This window comes from Syngnathoides biaculeatus, chromosome 6, assembly GCF_019802595.1.
Source record: "Syngnathoides biaculeatus isolate LvHL_M chromosome 6, ASM1980259v1, whole genome shotgun sequence".
NCBI classification, from domain to species: Eukaryota; Metazoa; Chordata; class Actinopteri; order Syngnathiformes; family Syngnathidae; genus Syngnathoides; species Syngnathoides biaculeatus.
Genome location: NC_084645.1, coordinates 1454706 through 1479080, shown reverse-complemented (window position 1 = coordinate 1479080; position 24375 = coordinate 1454706). Strand labels below are relative to the sequence as shown.

The following is a 24375-nucleotide window of genomic DNA, read 5'->3' as shown; positions in this document are numbered from 1 at the left end:
GCAGAAACTGAAGTTCAAAAGTAGAGAGGCAAAAATCACACCCAAACATTTTGGATTCCTCCATGTCTCAGGTCCTGGGGAAATACATGGTGACTTTGACATAGAAATACTGTTCCCTAAAATTATAAAAAAAAAAAAAAAAAAAAAATACAGTAAAAATGCAGCCTCAAAAAGATCTGTTTTACATTTGAGTGTACAGGTATAGTTTATTTTCAGATCTCTGCCAGTCGATAAAAAAACACTTTAGACTTGTCCCTCATCCAGTAAAATCATTTTAAATCAAATGATATTTTTTCAATAATTATAATCAGGGCTACTCCAGGAATTAAATTAGACTGGAGCCTGGATTTGCACTGCAGGTCAAAGTGACCAATTCAGAGTTAGTGCCTTGAATTTTTTGGACCATAGATTACATGTTTTGGATTTTCCAGTGCACTATATCTGAACATCTCTCTCTTTTAACTTTCATTGAAAACATTAAGGATACAACAACGAGGTAGTGTACAATAACAAATCATTTAACGTGACATACTCTTTGATTTAAAACAAAGCTGCAATTATCAACTGGGCACACTCTGCAATGATTTTCTTCCCAAACTTATTTAATGGTCTTTGTACCTATGTCCCATGTTTAAGCCATATTTAATGGTCTGCTCTTGTTTTTTTGACTGACCGTGTATTGTGTGTGTATTTTGATGTTATGCTCACATTGACAGGGTACTGTATATCCAATTTGCCAATTTACACTGCAGTAGCATTGTCAGATATTCCGATTTATATCAGATTTTTATCCACTCATGGAAAAGAGGCCTGATTCGAGTTGATTTGAGGATCTTTGTCCTTTAAGTTGCCATGAACTGAATGTAAATTGTGTCACATTAACCACACACTGTCAATTCAGTCAAAGTTATAATCATTCACCAATAATGAATGATAATAATTTTTGCCGTATTTATTTTATTAGAATTCGTAAATGTGTTCTTACAAGCGAACACACAGGTCGGATGCAATAGGTTGATCTAATTGAGCGTGAACAGAAATAACCCGACAAAATTTTGTGTGGGAGGACAGCAGTTCGGCAGTAATTTTGAGCCAACATGTCGTTTCCTCCCGCAGAGCAAACTCCACAGGTTCCCCTGTCGGGCCTGGCTTCAAGTTACAGGAAACTTAGAGTCTCCAGTGGCAGACAAGGCACAGCGGCAGCCTTCAACACCAACTAGTCATGCCAACTTCCAGCAACCAGACACACTTAATTAGCATCAAAGTGAGCCTTTCTGTCCCGCAAACACCAAGGTGTATCACGGCCTACATGGGAAGGACAGACTGTAAACCCGCTCCGAATGTAGTCATGACCAGGTTATGGTTCAACGTGGGCTCAACAGAAATGACTCCTGATTCAGAGAATCTGACACTAGCCAGAAACTGCAGGCTGAATCAGTGGCCTTAATTGCCAAGTGGGAGGATTTTGTCATGTTTAGGTAATGTAGCACGCATTAGTGGAGGAGAGTATACATTGCAGGGGTGTCCTCGTGTGTTACCCCCCTTGAAATAATTGTATCACCGGAGCTTGGCTGGAAGCTGACACGAAACGCAGATTGCATTAGTCTTTTTGGCGGATCTTGCTGTGACACCCACAGACTATCAGTCTCGCAGCCTAATACTGGATGGAGGGCAGGGTATTCCAAATCAGATGGTCACGCACGCAAAAAATACACTTGTCAAACCAATAGTATTGTCTAGTTTTTCTTTAAGAAGTACCCCCAACAATTTAATAAATACATTTTGTGATTTGAATGAAATCCTGTCATGACATCACATTTACTTCAATCGAGCACTTCTTGATACGGGGATTGCATTGGACTTATCGGGATGTTTTATTCTGATTGCTTAAATATGTACAGTATTTGATTTATCAGAAGGCTATTACCACTGAGCAAAGACCCCAATCAAATACTTGAGTGATTATGAGCGCAACACAGAACTTTCCGTTTTTTTAAATTAAAACCAAAACAGGACGTGGAACTTGTAGGGACCATTTCATTGAATTCCTCCTTCGGAGCGACTGCGAGATCGTCTCCTTGGTCCGCCTGCCCGTGCATTAAACTGCAGCTCTTTCCATGATGATACTACTGAAAAGTCATTTTGTGTGAATGTGAACAATATGTATAATATTGTTCTGTTGCTTGTATATTTGTTTTAACTATGTGTCGAATATTGGACCTCCAACAGCCAAACCAATGAAGTATTGCAGTGATATTGCCAAATAATACATTTGTGTTCAGCATTATTTCTAAAGAAAATGTTGCTCTAGGCTTTTAACTGTTCAATCGCTTTCTAATTTTCTAATGGCTTCAAGCTGCTTTTTGTATAATAACCAAATATTTCTACTTATGGCAGTGACTTTATATAATGTGCCATTGCAATAAGTTATTGCACTTACAATTTTGAGAATTGTATGTTTAAACGTCCACTGGGACAGACCTGTCTTGTTCCGTGTTACAAAAATGTTGCTTTAAGCCATCCATATTTAGTACCGTGACATTTGCTCAAGGTGCTGGATATCTTTTTTTTTTTTTTGTACAGAGCTAACTTGTTTTACATTTGATGGATTGAAGTGATGTAATAAAATTTGAAACAGCTGATGAAGTTTCTTCTTTAACATACAACATACACCACCTATTTGTCTCATAATATCCAATCAACATAAGTACAGTACATATTTTTGTTATATACACTAAAAATGTTTGAAGTTATAAGAACAGACCTACTGATGATTAAAAAAAAAGATTGATATTTCAACATGGGCACAACATGCAAAATATGATTTAGTGCACAGGTTCTCCAGAAACTAAGTCCTAAAAAAACAAATATGTCTGCAATCAATCCAATGTGGTGTTGATTGAATATAATAAGACAGTCTGATGTGAAGCATCACTATGGTGAATGTTTCCAAAATACATTTACGCAGTTATAACTTGTAATTGATTACCCTTTTTCAGATTTAGTACACGTTAATTTTATTTAAGTAGAACCTGCAGACAGAATTTTCATTTGAACTGAAAACAAATTCTGAAAAGCTGTTTTATCTAATTACTGATATGTGTTATGAAGTCCGACACATTAAGTGCTTTATAATCAGGGCTAAATGAGGAATTTAATTGCAAAAAGAATTTTTTTTGCAACATTCCTGCTATGGTTTTGGCATATTGCAAACTGCCATTTTTGATTACCTCCATAGTGGGTTTTGCATAGTGAGCATGAGAAAAGTATTTATATATATATATATATATATATATATAAGAGGACCACACCTCTTTGTCAACATTTTGATGAAGAGAAAGGGTCAAACGATGCTGAGGAAAAAGTATTTTGGAAAGATGCAAATTACTTTCATGCAATCATGTTGATGTTGCTCAGAAAAATAAAAACTAATATTTATAGCAAATATTTTTCTTCGCCTAATTTTATTTAGTTGCAAGTCCAGAATACTGGCATATTTTCAAAGGCAGGAATGAAGGATTTAATTTCACGATTGTTTGTATTATTTGCATTACCGTGACCCCAGTTTGACATCCAACTAGCAAGACTGAGTTAGCTGGCACCAGAGGAAGTAAAATCACAAACCGTGGAAGGGTACGTGACTCAAAAGGCCGACTACTCTAAATTGCAGGTAGGTGACATAAATAAACAGCCGCAGAGTGCAAGAAGAGCGGCCCGCTGTGCCTTGGACAGCTCTCATTAAAGCTAATGGGTCACACGGCCTCAGCCGGGCTCCACTGACATCCTTATTAGGGGTCCGCGTGGTTAAAGGACCACGCGGACCATTAGGCCACTTCAAAGTTCCGTCCACTACATTAGGGTTCTGCTGATATGGCAAAGAGGGCACAGATCCTATTCCTCCATCGATGGACTTGTCAGTCAGGCTGCTCCATAAACAAATGGAAACTTGAGCTGCTCATTAAAAGCCATCGTTAGCAAGATCAGGGTTGTAAATCAGGGCTAAAATAAAGCATTGGAGCCGACGCTTTCGCTTACTTTAAACAATTCCTTAGTTTGAAAACACACCCTAGCACGTTAAATTTCATTTCTCCACTTCCTGTATAGACCAATGAAAAGACTCCCCATAAACAGTGTAGCACTAAGCAGTAAAAAAAAAAAAAAAAAAAAAGCAGACGTTAATTTACATGAACCGACGTTGTTACTGTGAAACCAAAGTCCACTTCTCTCTTACTACATCAAGTAACATTTTGCTATAAATCCAAGAATGTCTAGTTGAAGTTTCAATATACTCATGGTGTTTTAAGGGACATAAAAGATGCATCAGCGTCCTGCTGCGGCTATTTTTCAGCGCGCAGAGCCTTAGGATTGCCTTTTGGAGGAGCAGGCGGCCGAAGACGAAGAAACGCAACATACATCACAGTGGGCGCTTGGTAAAAATCTCCTTCATTACAAGCTGAAAATGTCCGCCAACAGCTTATATTTTGGCCAAGATGAATATATCCTAGCACTGCTCTAAAAGAAGTAACATCTGTTTAGCAACCTTTGGCAAAGCTGAGCACAGTGCGGAGGAGAGACAGGATGGTTCTGCATGAGCAAAACATTTCAGTGGCTTTTTTCTGGAAGAGATGAACATCGTCGCATAATGCACATTTGCATGTACAAAAATAAATACATATCTTAGAACTTGCTGAAGCTTCATGTGTAGAAAGTAGCTGTTATACAAACCATTCGGTCTGACCAATTCTTGGATGTGATCTCAGAATATTTACCAAAAATATTTCATATATGAATACTCCTATAATTTAATACATAAATATTTTCAAGAAATTAACATCAGTAAACTAAAAAGTTATTTCAACAGTGATCCATTTTTTTTTAGCACATTAATCTCAGTCAGGTAGAGAGGAATCCAATCATATTCAACAAGGTAGAGGAACATCCCTTCATGATTTGAAGTTAGAGTTTATTTTTAAAGAGGTTTCAAGCAGTTGAATGCCACTCCAAGGTAAGTTTACTGTCAAGCTAAACATAAAACATAGAAACACATGACCTGTGTAATTAAAACAACCTTTTCTTCCCCTTCTTGCATAATGATCAGACATAATTGTTAACCCTCATTGACGGTAACACATCTTTGAAACAATGGCTATTTGAACAAATAGTGGAGCAACACATGTATACAAAGTTCTCAAGGAAATATATTTACCTTTTAAAAGAATGACAAAAGATTGGATTTTACAGCCACTATGTGTAGGGGTAACTCTATTATGGGATAGAGTATACGCACAACCAATTTCTGCATTTGGCATAACCGGTCAAAGCACTTCCTTCTAGGATGGGTAAACAGTGAAATCCTTTAGCGCATGTAATTTTTTATTTTTATTTTTTTTCCCACACAAGGGCTTCAAATGTAACAATATCCAATGTTTTGGCTTCAGTCTTGTTTACATACTGAACTGAATATGATATCTCACATTTAACTTTTGTCTGATGACACCAGACGATGAAAACAATATCTTAGCAAGGTGGGCTTCAAATCATCACCCCATCAACCTATAGTTATGATTATCATCAACATACACAAGAAGTCGGCTAACCTGTTTTTTGGCCTTGGGCATGAGATGTTTTGCGTATAGTGGATTCATTTGTGTCTATGATGCAATTATTCTGCCATTTAAAGCATTCGATCATGATGCACCAACTGGTTCATCCTTTACATTCTGTTTGCTTGCTTTATCAATCATTCATTATCTGAACTACTTATCCTCACGAGGGATAGGGGCGTGATAGAGCCGATCCCAGCTATCTTAGGAGGCGGGGTACAACCTGGATCGGTCGCCAGCCAATTGCAGGGCACAATCAACCTTTCACACCTACATGCAATTTAGGCTTTTCAATTTACACCCAAGGTGAATTTAGAGTTTTCAATGCACCATGCATCCATGTTTATGGGATGTGGGAGGAAAGCAGAGCACCCAGAGAAAACCCACACAGGTACGGGGAAAACGTGCAAATTCCACACACGCAGGGCCAGGATTGAAACCCCCGTCCTCAGAACTGCAAGGAAGTTGTACTAGTCAGTCGTCCACCTTTACATTATCTATGTATTTTTTTTAATTCAATTGGAGAGGCTGGAACAGATTCATGGCATTCACATTCATTTCACAAATGGATGTTCACCTTCGGCCCGTAGTTAGCTGCGATAGGCTCAAGCACTCCGGCAATCCTTGTGAGGATAATCGGCTTGGAAAATGGATGGATGAATGGAATTTTAATTGGAGTTTTTTGCAATACATGCATGATTATGGAACAAATTCAACTTGTACCTCAAGGAAGCAGTGATCTGGTTTATTAATTTGTTTAAACATTGCCAATGCCAAATTCACATCAATGCAAGTGTTATTTAAAAATGGAAAGCAACAACAACAGCAAAATACATGCACTTCACTTGTGAACGTTTTATTTTTTTTAGTCCTTGGGGCAGACTGCACTGGGGCCAATGGTGTTAGGTCAAGATCAGCATTTCTACGAGTTTACCTTTATAATTCACGTGAGTGATCAGTTTACACCTTTCATTCAAAAGGTTTCACTAAAATATAGCATTTATTTGTCAATGAGGGATTACCTTTTCTACATGGTAAAGCCATTGCAGCTTCATTTCTCTTCCAATCCTTACCTTCATGTCAACTATGTAGCGGAATCCCGCTGAGCTCTGCATACAGATTATTTTTTATTTAGTAGTAATGGCCTTTAAAAGAAAAAAAAAAGTCAATCACCAGTGTCTCAGTTATCTTTATTTTCCATTATGTAATTGTGTATTTTATGTTATTTCTTTTCTGTCAAAATACAGTATAATTTCCCACATTCAATGACACATTACAGGTTGAAACCAAACACAAATGGTTTTTTTTTCCCCCTTCATTTACATTACCCATTTCACCAAAAGCACAAACAAAATATTAACCTCATCAAATGGATTTTTGCCTCATGTTAATGACACTACTCACTGTAACCCACATTCTATTTATTTTAATAAATATTTGAGTAATAAAGTACCACAACATGACCTACAATAAATGACTGATTTTTTTTTTAGTTACACCTGACGACCATTGTACACGTGTACACACACACACACACACACACACACACACACACACACACACACACACACACACACACACACACACCACACACACACACACACACACACACACACACACACCACACACACTAACGTAAGACTTTAATGTTCGGAAATATAAATCCATTCAATGCCCAGGAGCAATAACAAAAACAAAAAACACAACAAAAAACGGTCAAAAGAGAGGAAAAACAATCATACGAGCCACGGACGCCATTTTTTTTCTGCGGTCTCTAAGTCTCACTCCTTCTCTCGCTACCTTACGTTCCGCACATTCGTCTCACACCCACCTCACGTCATTCGGACCTCTTTTCCCATGCTCACTCTTTTCGTGCTAACTAAATAAAACACTAACCTTTGAAGAAGAAAAAAAAAGTCAGAAAACCACATGAAAGCACACCTTCTGTCAATCACCGGTGTCTTGGTTAGGAGCCAGGTTAGTTTCCGCTTCCCCCTTTTCCCCTCCTGGTGGCGTCTCGATCAGTGCTGCCACCCAGTGTTGCCCCTGCACAACTACAGTTTGCATAATCAAGTGGCATATATACAAAAAATAATAATTCACACCAAAATATTTTTTTTTTGGTAGCATAAATACGTCCGTAATTGCCATCAATTTTTGGATATTTGGTAGAAACTGCGTTGGCCTTGAAGTCCTGAGGACTGGGTTCAAATCCCTGTGTTGAGTTTGCGTGTTCTCCCGGTGCCTGCACAGGTTTTCTACGGACACGCTGGTTTCCTCCCACATCCCAAAAACATGCATTGATTGGAGACTCTAAATTGTCCTTAGGTGTGATTGTAAGTGCAACTGTTGTCTGTATCCATGTGCCCTGTGATTGGCTGGCAAGTAGTTCAGGGTGTACCCTTCCTCCTACCCGTTGACAACTGGGATTGGCTCCAGCAGTCCCGTGACCCTGTTGAGGATAAGTGGCTCAGAAAATGGATGAATGGATGCATGGATGGAAGGATTGTAGGACTATGGTAGAACAGTGGCCGAGCGATTAGCACGTGTGCCTTTCACTTCTGAGGTTGGGCGTTGAAATCTGGGCTCTAGCCATACAGTGTGGAGTTGCGTGTTCTCCCAGTGCTTGTGTGGGTTTTGTCTGGGTGCTCTGGTTTCAAGGCACATTCCAAGGCCCCTAAATTGTGTGAATGCTTGTTTTTCCTTATGATTCCTGGAATTGTCTGCCGCCTCTCACCAGCAAGTCCAGTGTGTTAGGCTCTTGCAACCCAAGTGAGGGTAAGCTGTTGAGAAAATGGATGGATGGATGGTTTGGTGATTTTTTTTGTGTGCATAGTACTTCTTGTTGCTTTTTGACTTTGTCAGAACAACTGCAATGTGGACCTTTGGGGACGGGCAAGATGAACAATCGTCTGTCGGCAACAATGGGCTGCGGTATTTACAACAATACGGAATCGGGTAGGAAATGGAGAATAGTGCCTCACCAAAGCATCTAACCACTGATTGATCCAGGCTTTCATTCCATTCTATCCGCCAAAACAGGGTACGTAATTGAGCCCACGTGTATTATTGTATTCACATTTTCACATTTTGAACTTGGTTGAGTTTACATATATGACATGTAAACAGGCATATTAAAATATGTATGCATATGTTATCTCAATCACGAGAAAGGCATTTCTTGAACTCGCTAATAGGAACGCTGACATATGCCGGGACTGCCTGCCGGTATTCTCTCATGTTTGATTCCTGCCTGCGTGGAAGCCCTTTAAAATTTAAGAGTTGACAAACCATAATCAGCAGACTCACTGCTGATTCCCTCTTAACACCAATCAAGTGATTATCAGGATGTGTTCCACTTTCCTCTCTTCACTTCCGACCCGTGTGTTGTCTCTCTTCGGGGCGGCATGCTTTCAATTATCAAGCTTGTGAATACGGGGGTGGTGGAGAATCACCATGATTTATTGTTCACTTATGTCTTGCCGTGTTCGGCGCATTTCCTCAAGAAGCTCGCCTGCCGCAGAGCTCAAAGGTCAAAAATATACAAACAGACGACCTTTCGCAGACTGCGCCGGTGCGCACGATCTGCACGCTGATTGACAGGCAAAATGAAAAATCAGCCGCGAGGGCCACAGTGGGAGAAAATTGAGACGTGTAGCTGAAATGATGCATTAGCCCCCGGCTGCGAGGAATCTTTTATGACATCGAAACCGTGGAAACATTGGACGAGAAGAAAACGAAGAGGGGACGAACGAAGAACCTCTTCCGACGGCTGCCGTTTGGAGGGCAACTGCACACTAAACATGACTTCTTTGTAACCGTGCAGCGCTACGCAGCCTTCACACATGGGAGCATTTATTTGTTGTCAGCTGAATCCAAAAATGCTTGGCCTGAGAAATGTCTCATCCCAACAGACTCATTTCCTGGCCTTCCCGGCTCACTTCCTGTTTCATGCCGACTCACGGGCACCACATTGTGCGTCATGACAGCAACCCCGTGGAGGCTCAGCCGTGGCAGTTTTCGGAGGCTTAAGGAAGCGTCGAGACTAAATCAAGGGTCAAATTTAACATTGAAAACTTTCAAATGGGTATACAAAAAAGCAAAATTTTCAAAAGGTGGCAGAATGAAAACTAAATAAAAATGAAAAAATGCATTTTTATTAACCACTTTTAAGAAAATCGAAGAGCACAAATATTACAGTGCTCTTGATAATGTAAATTAGGGGGTATCAAACTTTTTGTCTCGGAACTTTGTGGTTACGCTTTCCCCCAGTGGGCCGTTACAACTGAAATCATACAAATCTTTAATCGCCTTTTTACACATGAAATTTATTAACGAGTTTTAGAATCAGAAATCAAGAGTAACGGTCACTGATGGTGTAGTGGTACATTATTCCCGCTCAGTGATGGGGTTGATATCTGCCCTGACTGGCGACCAGTTCGGGGTAGAGTCTGCCTTTCGCCCAAAGCTAGCTGGGAAAGGCTCCAGCTTTTCCACAACCCTTGAGAGGATAAGCGGCTTGGATAATGACACGACAAATCGAGGGTAATGGGCTCTCCGAGTATTGTGATGTTTAGTAACACAAAAATCCCAACAATAATCATAGACGTTGACACACATGATTTGTCTTTGCGGGCCACATAAAATCATGTTGCGGGCCTCATCTGGCCCCCGGGCCTCGACTTTGACACCTGTGATGTAACTGCTCAGTGAAAGAACAAAAGTGGGGCGTGTGTGACCCACTGGCTCTTCTTTGCCCCCCGATGGAGACACACAGTACTCAGTCGCCCACTTTGTTCGCTGCATGCTTCATAGAACAGAACTTCCATTTTCACATCGGCTTCTAACAACCTCGCCACCAACCAAAGCAGATCGGAACCGAGTGGGCCGCAGGGGCTCCTCCTGGATGGCCAACACCTTTTGCACAAGATAAACACAACGCAAAGAAGAAAGGTCATTTTTATGTTCAATACATTCAGGAAACAGGACTTGTTCTAGTTCTCGTGGGAGTCCATTTAGTTGTAAATCGTCAAGCAATGAAAGTTTCCTTTCCAAACCAGGGGGGCTAAAACAAACTGCACCTCCTCTGCACTTTTTTCATTTTTCCTTCTGCTAGGAATTTTTATGAGGAAAAAAAAGAGATGTGGTGCCACCGGACTTTGCTGGAGTAAAGAGGTGAAGAAGTCGGCATAAGTCCTTTGTGGGTTAAAAAAAAAGGCAAACATTATTTTAAGGGCTTTTAAAAAAGGTTCCTTAAATAGCCAGAGGAACTGTTTAAATACTGCTGCTTAAAACAATATAATACATAAAATCACTAGTTTGTACAGTTGCTCCTGCGGAGAAATGACACCTCGTCTGAAGCATGGGAAAATAGATACACACACGCCCCCCCCAAAAAACAAAAAACAAAGAAAAAAACAAAATACAACTTTTGACTTGTTCCATTAGGGGTCACCACAATGAGTCACTTGTTTTTTGTTTTGTTTTTTCTTCAGATCCCCATCCTGACACAATCCACCCATTTTTATTTTTTTTTTAATTCTGGATTTTGCTATTGAGGCTGCGGCCCGCAGTCGAATCCTTAATTAAATGCAGCAGCGTGTACGACTTGTAACTACACTACAAATTTGATAGAAATATAGAAACTTGCTAAGAGTGACTTGGTATTAAAGAGTCAATTTCATTTCAAAATATTCCTTGGTTTTGTCATACAAATGTCCAGAAAAGCCCCCCTCTGACAGCTACTTCTGTTTGACCCAGTTTTGTGTCTGTATTCGGCTGAGACCCTCCCCTTTCCTCTGATTGGTTGCCTCTGTGGAGAAGCGCACCCGTCACTACTTGCGTGAGCACACGTGTGTGCGCGCGCTTGGAAGAGGAAATGGAAGGCGGAGATCTTTGCCGGTGACATAGATAAGCTCGAAAAATTCACATCATGACCTTATTCCAAGCCTCTCGGGAGAAAAACATCTGGCATGCAGGAATGTGAGGACAATTTCCATTTATATTTCATGTGTTTATGGAGGCAACATAAACCAGTACTACATCACAAATATAAAAAAAAGTTGGTTTGGTCAAATATGGCACTTTTGGCACCTTAATTATTTTTTTTTAAAAGGTGGAAGATCCCACAGGTGAAGAAAAAATATAGTGTCCCAACTGCTCTTGAGTCTGTGTTTGCGTGTGTATGTGTGTGTGTGTGTGTGTGTGTGTGTGTGTGCATGCGCTATATTTCAGATGACCAACACAACAGCACAACGTGTCCACCACAATGGACCATTCCAACTGGCGATCTTCAGTTCTGCCCCCCTTAGCTACAGTTGCCATGCCCCACAATTTTTCCAAAATGGCGACTGAACATAACAGGTTTGAACTGGATTCTCTATCGCGTATTCCAGATAATATTGGGGTATGTTTTTTGCCAAATGCGTCAGATTTGTCCAAGAGAGTTTTACAGAGAGATCTCAACTATTTCACGCAAGGATATGTATACGGAATTAAGATTTTGGACGGACATTGCGCAATGTCAGAGTTGCAGCGAAACGTTGGCGATCGATGCAAAAACGTTTGACGCCTCACAAACTTCATACTTGAAATCCAACAGGATAAAATAGTGGAATCATACTGCACATGTAAAGCAGGGTGAGTACTTTTTACTTGGAAAGATCACGAGTAATATCATTGTAGTCTTTATAAGTGAGTGGGTGCATTCATTTGACTTGGCTCGTTATGGAACCCAGTGCCCTGTCTTAAAAGTCTGATGTGATACAAATAGGCAAATAGACATTTCTCTTGCATGACATGGCACATTTACGTATCCCTAACCTGACTCTTCGGCATAAAACATTACACACTTCATTCAGCAGGTCAGTGATACGCTAACAAAGTGAAAGTTGTTCTACTGCGCTGTATAGAGCACTGATAATAATTCAATCAAACTCAGACAATATACTTCTCCCTCACTTACCTTCGAACATACAGCCTTGTGTTTGTTGATATTGTCCACATTTAGTCGTACGTGCGCTCTTCCGCAAGCCTTAACCCATCGTAGACACATCGGCAACTGTGTTTTAAGATTTGGAAAATGAATCAACCGGCCCCCTTGTAACCTAGCAGGATATCTTTCATCAGAATTGCACGTTCCCCAAGTGCATCTGAGGACCATTTTCTTCATAACATTAACTTTTCCAAGCGCATGTGACCGATAACCAGCATTGCTTGTGGGACATGACGACAAGAGGGCCTTGTCAAGTCAGGGGTTAAGACAATGCGGCTATCTGATTGGCTTTTATTATACGACTGATTGACAGGTCGGAAAGATCCATTACGGGTCTCCTCCCCAAACCAGTCAAAGTACCAAGACTGACCTGCAAATGGCAGCATGGTGCCATATGGCATCATGACCATAAAATATATACATAAAGAAGAATCAATTGATCAACTGTATTATCTTGTCTAGTAAGTACATTCATTCATCCATCCATTTCTTGTATCACTCTTCCTCACTCGGGTTGCGGCCAAGCTGGAACCTATTCCAGCTAACTCGGGGCGAGAGGCGAGGTACACCCTGAACTGGTCGCCAGCCAATCGCAGGACACACACAGAAAAACGACCATTCCCAGTCACACCCACGCACAATTTAGGGTCTTCACTTAATCTCCCATGTATGTTTTTTGGGATGTCAGAGTAAACCCACGCAGGCACGACGAGAACATGCAAACTCCACACAAGGCGAGGCTGGATTTCTACCCGGGTCCTCAGAGCTGTGAGCCAGATGTGCTAAGCAGTCAGGCACCGTGTCCACTTTCACTTGTAAAATGTAGCCTGGATTGTTAATACTGTCACTGTATTAGGATGGGAACATTTTTACTGAAGAACACATTCATTTAACCAGCGGTAACACGAAGCAGCTGTTAAAGTTTCGCTTCTAACGCTGAAGACGCTGTCTTGTCCCTCCTGCTTGATGATATATTTTGGCACCATTTTTAACTAAGTGTACATTGTAAATTTTGGAACAGTTTTTTTTTTTTTTTTTTCCGCAGATGTCAGTTATTTTAAATAGTCGCAAGTATGCTTTTCAGTTGTCTCTCAAAGTGAGTCAAATGCAAGGAACATGACGCTCGTACATTCACTATAATTAGATTACTACTAAAATCAAAGTCATTAATTAAATATATTTTAAATTTAATTACACATGATTTACATACATATTTTTAAATATGTATTTCATGTGCTTGAGTAGGATGAAACAGGGTTGTGACAAAACCATATAGCCTACGATGAGATAAAAAATTTAAAATATCTCATAAAAGGTCTCGCTAATGTTAACAGCAGGTACACATCATATGGTGGCTAATGACCCGTTTTTCTTTAAAACAAATTTATTTTTTTAATTTCTTGATTATCATGATTGTTATTCTTTTTTTTAAATAATATAGTGGTCCCTGAATTGACCTCCATTTTTGGAAGGACCTGCTTAACTGGAAAAGTACCAAGCAAAAACAACAACAAAATCAACAACAAACCTTCTGAAACCGCAGAACAAGCTGACGCTTCCAAGCTGCAGTATGGAGTGCTGCACTGTACTTTGAACTGGAGGAGATTGACGTCAAGTTGAACTAAGAAGGTAGATGCTGCCACCAAGTGTTCAGCTAAATATTTGTGTCATGTTGTCATCGTGAAGGTGTAACAGTCATTAAAATCGGTATCTTTTTTTTTTCTTTGTAAAAAACCTTTTTTTTTTTTTTAAATGAAAGTCAAATGATGGGCTTTGTGTATCTTAACTAAAACTAAGTGCACGGTCTTGGCTTTCAGGAGACTCCAAATTTGAACATATAAACATATACACAAGGGCCAATACATATATCCATGGATCCATTTTCTGAGCCGCTAATCTTCACTAGGGTCGCGGGAGTGCTGGAGCCTATCCCAGGTATCATCAGGTCGGAAGCAGGGTACACCCTGAACTGGTTGCCAGCCAATCGCAGGGCACATGGAGACGAACAACAGTTGCACTCACAGTCACACCTAGGGGCAATTTAGTTTCCAATTAATGTTGCATGTTTTTGGGATGTGTTAGGAAACCGGAGTGCCCGGAGAAAACCCACGCAGGCAAGGGGAGAACATGCAAACTCCACACAGGAAGGGCTGAGATTTGAACCCTGTCTCAGAACTGTGAGACCAACTGTACCCAGCTACTTCACCGTGCCTCCATATTAACATTATTGAAAATAAAAAGTTTCAATGCATACCAGTAATAAAAGCACCCTTCTCAGCCCAAAACTTCACTGACTTTAGAATGTTTTAAATCTTTCGGATAACTTTTCACAACCGTCTGGATGAAGGCTTAATTAAAATAATTAGATAGATTGTAATTATTCCTTTTTCTTTATGTTAATGTATTGAACATCTCTACCTCAATGCTTTCTTAAAAGTTATGACCGGAAGGTGATTGTGTTTATTTGGAATAGCAAAGTGGAAGGAACGCTAAAGATATGTGGTGTTTCATGATCTTGAATGGGGGGACTGCTGAAATAGTTGAATCTTGAATCAATGTCAGACACTGAAAGCAACATTGATATCAAAGATTTATTTGAATACAGTGCGATGGTGTCAGTGTTCTTTAAAAAAAAAAAAAAAGTCATTTATGCCAACAAAGATGGCATTTTTTTTTTAGTAAATGATATTTCATTTTTGGCATGCAGATGTCCTAATTGGAAATGACTCAACCTTTATAAATGGTTAACTCAGAGTTTTCAGTTATGTAACGCCCCACCCCCTTTTTTGCAGCAAAAAAAGTTAGGAAATCAATTTTTAAAGCACTGAACAGATTCTCGCTTAATTCAATACAATACACTGGAGGGGTACTTGACTTTCAAAAAACATGTCCAAAAATTATGTAAAAAAACGTGGGTCTAAAGTGTTTCAGTCCGGACGAAGAATATGGAACTATGGAACATGAAACCTGGTTTTGTTGAAAAACAAGCCGTTGGGGGGGATCCTTGGCTTTTAACATGAAAACTTGTTCGATATTTATGTAGGGGGAAAAGTATGCGTGTAGCGTACCTCAGTGAAATCGTCATTGGGTTAAGTGCTCGTCTTTAAAACAGAAGCTTGATAAATGTAAATAGTTCAAAGTGAGTCTCCTTTATCGGAACAAAATTGCCAATCTTTTAGGGCAAGGACTGCTCGCTAACCAATCGCAGGGCAACTTATTTGTTGGCAGAATATCAAAAACAATGAAGAGACACAGTAGGCTATTTAGAATGCCATTTATTAAAGATCAAATGCATACACAAACGCCTTGACACCTAAAATCACGTTAAGTAGTAAATATAAACAGAAATCTAAATCACACTGACGGTTCAAGTCCAGGAGGGTCCATAAAAGAACTAAAATCTCACATGCTCACAAAATAGCTTATACACATTTGAAAACTGCATCCACTATGTACACACTCACCTACAGATATGATATAATACATCATCAATGAAATGTGGCCAGGAGAAGGGATTGTGGAAGGATCATCTTACTATATACAATCATGAATAGAAAGGGTAGCCAAAGTGGACATAAGACATTTTAACAGTTAAGCCAGATTTACTTAATATAAATATTCTTCATTCAAAAGTCAGTGCGGTGCCTTCTGCTTAGGGTTCATCTGGTCCACATGTCCAGTCTACAGTACTTTAAACCCAGTCTTGTGCAAGACCTGGTCCAAAAATGACATTTTCCACGGAACACACAAAATCTTTTTTTTTTTTTTTTTTACATCAGCTTTGTCTCGGATATCCCGGCTTGGTCTGTTGTATGCCAATACGTGTACTACTTTGCTACCCAGTACCTCAAAAGTCCAGTGGTGAAGTACAACTGTTCAGAATGGACCTTTAAAAAAATCCCAACCAAAACATTCAAATAAAAAAATGGAGTTCAAAACAAGCGTTGATTTTCTTTTTTCACTTATTCCCTGTTTTTCCTTGGAAAAAAAAAAGTCTAGACAGACTACATTTTAAGGAGTCCCCTGAAGAGGCACATAGCGATGAACATGGCGAAAAGCTGAAGAAGAAAAGAATAGATGCATTTTAACATGGACAAGTGGACACTTTCATAAACAAACCTGTCACAAATATGATTTGGCAGCCAGGGATGCCAGGTACTCCAATTACTCAAAAATACCACCATTGTGAGTCATGAGCAAAGTACTGCATTACTTTTTCAAGGAAAGTAATCACACTTGTTACTTCTTCTGAAAACAGCAACAGCTATTTATGAGTTATCGCTGTCTCACAACAAGTACTAATTTGGGGAACAGTCCAGTTTTTCAATGGTATTAAAATACCAATTCAATAGTATTTAAAGGGAAAATCCAGGTTTGCATTAACAATGTATGCAATAGGTCATGTAATATGTTCTCTATCTTGACAATGTGATGTTAAATCCTCTCATTTAATATTGTTTTGACAAGATTTTTATGGACAATTACAGATTTTCAGGGGCAGTGTATCTTCGCGAGTCACATGACCTACGTGGGCGTATGTGATGTATTATGTGCCGTTCCAAATGCTCGATTACATCTGACACCATTATGCCCAGCACTGATTTGTCAGATTTATTCTCATCTGATGAAGAAATAGCAGTATCGGTTGATCCGGAAGAGCTCCGCCGCCGCTCGGCGGGGCACTCGTCAGACTCCGCGTCATTCCGCCCAAAGAACCATCTGAATATTCAACATTATTTACAGCCGAGCAGCAGAGCTCGCTCACGGGGGACCTGGCGGCATTATTTACAGCCACAGGTTCAAATCTGCATGGAAGTATCCCTCCGTCTTCCCGATCAACCAATACTGCTATTTCTTCATCAGTTGAGGATAAATCCGAGAAATCAGCGCTAGGCAAAAATGGTGTCCCATGTAATCGAGCCTTTGTTGCGGCATGGTACACGTCACATCCGTGCACGTAGGTAATGTGACTCGCGAAAATGGCAGCGCCCCTGAAAATTCGTAATTGTCGATTAGAATCTTCTCAAAACACTATTAAATGAGAGAGGATTCAACATCATTGTCAAAATAGAGTACATATTACATGACCTATTGGATACATTGTTCATGCAAACCACTGGATTCTCCCTTTCAACAACCAGAGGAAAGCAATTGAGTGAAATGGTTGATTCTGAAGAGAAGGCGCAAAGATAGTTACTTTTTTTTATTTATCAATACACTAAGAAGTTTTATCTGTCTGTTTAGATCGCAATGCATTGTTTGTTAATTATTCTAAATAGTCATACAATAAAAACAGGCTAAACCCCAGCATAGCTAGTCGTGCTTGTTTACGTTAACGTACTTTTAATGTACTGCTTTGGCATACCACGTCTGCACAAATTGGCTGAATTAATGTGGCTTCTACAAGTTATTGGCTCATGTTGATGAGATCATTCTGGAACTTGCATGGCATCCATGACAAAGTAATGGGTAGGATTATGTTTACCCTTTTATTTTGGACTGTGCGTAAGTGATACTCCTGCTACTTGGCAACTGCTGAAAGTAACTAAAAATCAACTATTTTTTCTGATTCATGAAGTCAAGTAATCAGTGAAGTAACCCAGTTACTTTTTTCAAGATGCCTTACGCCAACACTGTTGGTAACTACTTAAACAAGTTCGCTTCATCAAATGTGTTAGTGTACAAAGATCACCACTAGATGGCGAGCTTTTCGCACACAAAGCTTTGATGACGGTCATATTTTCCACTTTTAACCTTTCTGGAAATACTAGCCCAAAAGGAAAAAAAAAAAAAAAAAAAAAAAAATCTCCATACCTCAAAGATCAGCACCAAAATAGCCAATGCCAAAGCCATGTAGATGTAAAATTCATAGGTTGTGAAGGCCACCTCATGACAACCCTGTGGACACAATGAATAACAGATTAATACAACATAAATGTACAGAACTGGCTAGACAATGGCAGCTCTGGCTTTACTGATGATACTGTGGATTTCACAATTTTTGAGTAGTTTTTATTGTGAAAACACACACCAGCTTAAGTCTATTTTGTGACAAGTGACCAAGCTTTTGGTGGTGTACAGTACAACGGAACACTTGCCCAGCACAATTGGAAGCACGGTTGGCTTGTGTACACTTCAAATGTTCAAGCATTGAAGCTTGACATGGATTTGTACAGTCAACATGACCAATCCTTCCGCCAGTTAATGATGGAAACTGACCCGTTTATTCATTATAAGAACCACTCAAAATAAATCAAAAGTGTAGTGTACATACAGTGAAGAAAATAATTATTTGAACACCCTGCTATATTGCAAGTTCTCCCACTTAGAAATCATGAAGGGGTCTGAAATTTTCATCATAGGTGCATATCCACTGTGAGAGATAATCTAAAAAGAAAAACCTAGAAATTGCAATGTATGATTTTTTTTTAACAATTTGTGTGATACAGCTGCAAATAAGTATTTGAACACCTGTCTATCAGCTAGAATTCTGACCCTCAAAGACCTGTTAGTCCACCTTTAAAAGTCCACCTCCACTCCATGCATTATCCTGAATCAAATGCAACTGTGTGAGATTGTTAGCTACATAAAGACACCTGTCCACCCCATACAATCAGTAAGACTCGAACTTGTAACATGGCCAAGACCAAAGAGCTGTCCAAAGACACCAGAGACAAAATTGTATAACATGGCTGGAAAGGGCTACGGAGAAATTGCCAAGCAGCTTGCTGAAAAAAGGTCTACTGTTGGAGCAATCATTCGAAAATGGAAGAACCTAAACATGACGGTCAATCTCAATGGGAGTGGAGCCCCATGCAAGATATCACCTTGTGGGGTCTCAAAGATCCTTAGAAAGGTGAGGAATCAGCCCAGGACTACACGACAGGACTTGGTCAATGACCTGAAAAGAGCTGTCATGGTTTGAAATCATGCATGGCATGCAAGGTTCCCCTGCACATCAAGGCCCGTCCGAAGTTTGCCAATGACCATTTGGATGATACAGAAGAGTCATGGGAGAAAGTTGTGTGGTCAGATGAGACCAAAATTGAACTTTTTGGCCATAATTGCACTCTGTATTTGGAGGCAGACGAATGATGAGTTCCATGCCAAGAACACCATCCGTACTGTGAAGCATGGGGGTGGTAGCATCATGCTTTGGGGGTGTTTTTCTGCACATGGGACAGGACGACTGCACTGTATTAAGGAGAGGATGATGATGGCCATGTATTGTGAGATTTTGGGGAACAACCTCTTTCCCTCAGTCAGAGCATTGAAGATGCGTCGTGGCTGGGTTTTTCAACATGACGACAATGACCCGAAGCACACAGCCAGGAAAACCAAGGAGTGGCCCCGTAAGAAGCATATCAAGGTTCTGGCGTGGCCTAGCCAGTCTCCAGACATAAACCCAATAGAAAATCTTTGGAGGGAGCTGAAACTCCGTGTTTCTTAGCGACAGCCCAGAAACCTGTCTGATTTAGGGAAGATCTGTGTGGAGGAGTGGGGCAACATCCTTTCTGCAGAGTGTGCAAACCTGGTGAACAACTACGGGAAACGTTTGACCTCTGTAATTGAAACAAAGGTTACTGTACCAAATGTTAACGTTGGTTTTCTCAGGTGTTGAAATACTTACTTGCAGCTGCATCACACAAATAAAGTGTTTGAAAAAAAATCATACATTGTGATTTCTATATTTTTCTTTTTAGATTATCTCTCTCGCAGTGGACATGCACCTACGATGAAAATTTCAGACCCCTCCATGATTTTTAAGTGGGAGAAGTTGCAAAATAGTAGGGTGTTCAAATACTTATTTTCTTCACTGTATAGTACTACGGTGGGCAGTACTGAGTTGGAAGGCAAAAACAAAAAACACACAATGTAACTCGAATATAACAAGCTAACAAGATAACATACATCTTTCAAAGATCTCTAAAAAATAAAGATGGGAGATTCTTTTGCTTTCAAAGCATATTGACACAGCTACTTTTAATTTAATTTCATTTTCCTTACCGCTTATCCTAACGAAGGCCATGGGCGTGCTGGAGCCTAACCCAGCTGACTCTGGGCAAGATGCGGGGTACATCGTGAACTGGTCGCTAGTCAATCGCAGGCCACATTGAAACAAACAACCATTGACACTCACATTCACACATACGGGTAATTTAGAGTCTTCAATTAACCGACCGTACATGATTTTGGAAAGCGGAGTATCTGGAGAAAATCCCCGAAGAACATGCTAACTCCACAATTCTTTTTGTAAAAAAGCCTAACAAATGGCTTTTGCAGACCTTAAATCCCAAACTTGTTGTGACATCATTCAGTTATTTTATTGTGAAGTGCAAAATTCTACAAAGTCTGGAAAAGCACCGATCTGGCCATTTGGGACTCGGCCCCTATCAGCCGCCTGCCACTCTCATCACACATTGATGTGGTTCAAAGTGACAGAAAGTAATCAGAACGTACCTGTTGATGGATGTAGGCTTGATTTAGGTTGTCTAAGCATTCCACGGATACATCAACACCCTGTGGAACATTCTTTGTGCGTTCAATGCAGCACTCCTTTGGAATTTTGGTGAGGTTTAGTTTTTTTTTATAAAAATCAGTCTCCTCAAAATCCTTCGGCCCTTCAACGCCACAGCACTTATGCTGAAATGACATGAGCAGAGTATAACACAAGCATTTATTACTGCGTTGGTATGGGTTGTAATCGATAAAACAGGAGTCCTATTCACTGGTTGGGTGCTGTCAGCGAGCAGTTAGATAAACGTGATCTGGACTTACTCGTTCCATCCAGTCATTCCACATGCTTGTGAACGAATCGTTGGGATCGAGGCCGTTGTATTTCGTCGCTAAATCCTCTTTGAAAGATGCCATGGACAACTGTAACAGACATAGAACATGTATAGGATGAACCAGACATACAGTATCATGATTTTACAAACACAACACCACAACAACAACAACAACAAAAAGAATCTGAAACCATCACCACATACTGGATCTTACCTTTGCACGGTAAACGTAGCCCCAAACCCCCGCACTCAGCTCTGCTATGAAGAGAATGCATATGAGCAGGAAGTACTGCAACAAGATGACAGGACACAGATTTCGAGTTAACCATTTAGTCACAAAAAGTCCCTTTCGGACTAGTGATCATTTTACACTTGATGCATATCTTGGAAACAGCGAGTCTTAACTCAGGAAAAAAAAAAGTCTTTGCAACTGACATTGTGGCGGCATGCTGACTGACATCTGGTTCAGAGTTCTGAGGACTGGGGATTACATCCCGGCCCCACCTGTGTACGTGAGTTTTCTCCATCACTCTGGTTTCCTCCTACATCCCAAAAACTTGCATGGTAGGTGGACTTTAGACTAAATTGCCCGTAGGTGTGAATGGTTGGTTGTTTATATGTGGCCTGGGATTGTCTGGCGACCAGTTTAGGGTGTACCCCGATTCCTGCACGAAAATACCAGGGATAGGCTCCAGCATCCCTGGGGCACTCGTGAGGATAAGGGGCTCATAAAATGGATGAACTGCAGTAGGGGGTGATTTAATGGGGGGAGGTTGTAAAGGACACATACATGAAAATCAGCTGTGCATGGTGCATCCCATTAAACCAGCTCACCAGCAGTCTGTACACCAGATGATGTTACTAACTTCTATAACTATTAACTTTCCTGGGTATAGTGATGTGTTATCGTGCTTGTTACACAAAAAGGGGGCAATTTTTGAAGGAACTTACTCCACCTTACTTTGCAACATGTTACTGGTGTCGCAGGTTTTAAAGATGAGGCATTCATTTTTTCCATTTTTGACCCTGTGTCCTTTTTGCTTGCATCATTCCATCCTTTTTTGGACATTTTATTTCACTGACAAAATGGAAAATGCCGAATACCAACATTTTTAATCATGAGTTCTGACCATATTTTCCAACACATAACTATTATTAATGGCCAAAACTCTAAACCTGAAATGTGTTCAGGTGCGGGGAGCAGGTGCTATGCTTCCACATTTGCCCAGTGAACCTTATTTGAGGTTGTGGTCATGTGACTATCTGTCACGACAAAGGGCAGGGTTATCTTGCACAGTCGCATATAAGTAACATTCCTCGTTCGCATCATCCAAAGTGAAATATGGCAATTATAAAATCCTGAAGAGGCCAGGTTTTGCTTTTCAGACATTGCTATGAATAAATCATGATGCTATGTACTTACAAAGAAAAGCAGACACCGATTTTCACGGATGGCACCAATGCAGCCCAGGAAGCCAAGAACAAAGAGCATGGCTCCAATGGTCAAGACGGCGTAGACGGTCAAAGAGAGCACCGGGTGTAACATGAGAAATCCGTACAGCGTTTTTGTTCCCAGCAACACCAACAGCGACACACCAACGAGGAAACAACCTGCCATCTGACAAAAGAGTTGTACGAGCCATAAAATTGTTGCATTAGGAACTCATGGAAACATTAAATATGCAAACTTGAGCAATTTGATGTGGGAAATGGGTAAGAATAATGAAATATCTAGTATCCTGTTCTTTCATCTTGGCAGCGTATATCTTCTGTATCCCAAAAATTAATCAGTGTCAACAACTCCACTTTGTCATAGAGTTGGGAAGTTATGTTAAACAAATAAAAAAAGAATACGATGATTTTCAAATCATGTTGGACCCATGTTTAATTAAATACACTGCAAAGACGAGATATTTAATGTTCAATATGATAAACTTAGTTTTTAGTAAATATTAACGTTTTTAAATTTAATTTTACGGATGTAACACAGGGTCATGTTTCTCATTGTGTTACATCTTTTCTTTTAACATTCAATAAATGTTTGGCAAATGAAGAAACAAACTGTTGAAGGTGGAATTCTTTCCCCGTCCTGCTTGATGTACACCTTCAGCTGTTCAACAATGAATGGGAGACAAGTGTGGATTGTAGGCAGCCCATTCTTGTACTCACGCTCTTTTACTATCGAGCCACACTGTGGAAGATGGGTAGAATATAGTTTGGAATTTTCTTGCTGAAATAAGCAGGGATCCATGAAAAAGACATTGCTTGGATGGCAGCATACGTTTCTCCAAAACCTGTATGTACCTTCCAGCATGAATGCCACCTTCTTAGATGTGTAGTTACCCATGCCAATGGCACTAACACAGTCCCAAACCATCACAGATGTTGGGTTTTGAACTTGGGAGTTCATAACAATTCGGATGGTTCGTTTCCTCTTCGGCCCGCAGGACACGATTTCCACAATTTCCCAAAACAATCTGAAATGTGGACATGTCGGACCACAGAACACATCTTAAGAAGTCGGGCCCATAGAAGCCGGCTGCGTTTCTGGGTGTCGTTGATAAATGTCTTACTTTGCATAGTCCAGTTTGAAGTTGCACTTATAGATTTAGTGCCGAACTGTATTTACTGACACTGGTTTTCTGAAGTGTTCCTGAGCCCCAGTGGAGATGTGCTTTCCACATTGATGTCTGTTTTTGATCAAGTGGCGGCAGAGGGATCGAAGGTCAACAGCATTCAAATTTGGTTTTCGGCCCCGCATATATGCAGTGATTTCACCAGATTCTCTGAACCTTTCAATGATATTATGGACTGTAGATGGCGAAATCCCTAAATTCCTGGCAAATGTACGTTGAGGAACATTGTCCTTAAACTGGTGGACTGTTTTCTTACGCACTTCCTCACAGAGAGGTGACCCTCACCCTGTCCGTGCTTGCTCCTTTTCTACCCAATCATCCCACAAACATGTCCCCAATTAGCCTGTTCACTT

The 24375-nt window shown here is 40.2% G+C and overlaps 1 protein-coding gene and 1 long non-coding RNA gene across 7 annotated transcripts in view; both read right to left on the bottom strand.

The window, feature by feature from the left end:
* Nucleotides 1-13: 13 nt before the first annotated feature.
* Nucleotides 14-7566, bottom strand: LOC133502104 (uncharacterized). The gene is made up of 3 exons (XR_009795347.1): nucleotides 7545-7566; nucleotides 6677-6748; nucleotides 14-116 (listed from the first exon to the last, which is right to left on the bottom strand). It is a non-coding gene; the product is annotated as an uncharacterized LOC133502104 (long non-coding RNA).
* An 8295-nt stretch (nucleotides 7567-15861) lies between these two features.
* Nucleotides 15862-24375, bottom strand: part of LOC133502564 (tetraspanin-18B-like) — a 47092-nt gene continuing 38578 nt past the window's right edge. For all 6 annotated transcript variants that reach the window (XM_061823494.1, XM_061823493.1, XM_061823492.1 and 3 more), the window contains 6 exons: nucleotides 22810-23004; nucleotides 21601-21675; nucleotides 21376-21474; nucleotides 21058-21240; nucleotides 18412-18495; nucleotides 15862-16655 (listed from right to left, as the gene is read on the bottom strand). In XM_061823494.1, coding sequence (XP_061679478.1) covers nucleotides 16602-16655; nucleotides 18412-18495; nucleotides 21058-21240; nucleotides 21376-21474; nucleotides 21601-21675; nucleotides 22810-23004 — 690 coding nt within the window. In that variant the 3' untranslated portion in view covers nucleotides 15862-16601. The remainder of the gene's footprint in view (nucleotides 16656-18411; nucleotides 18496-21057; nucleotides 21241-21375; nucleotides 21475-21600; nucleotides 21676-22809; nucleotides 23005-24375) is intronic.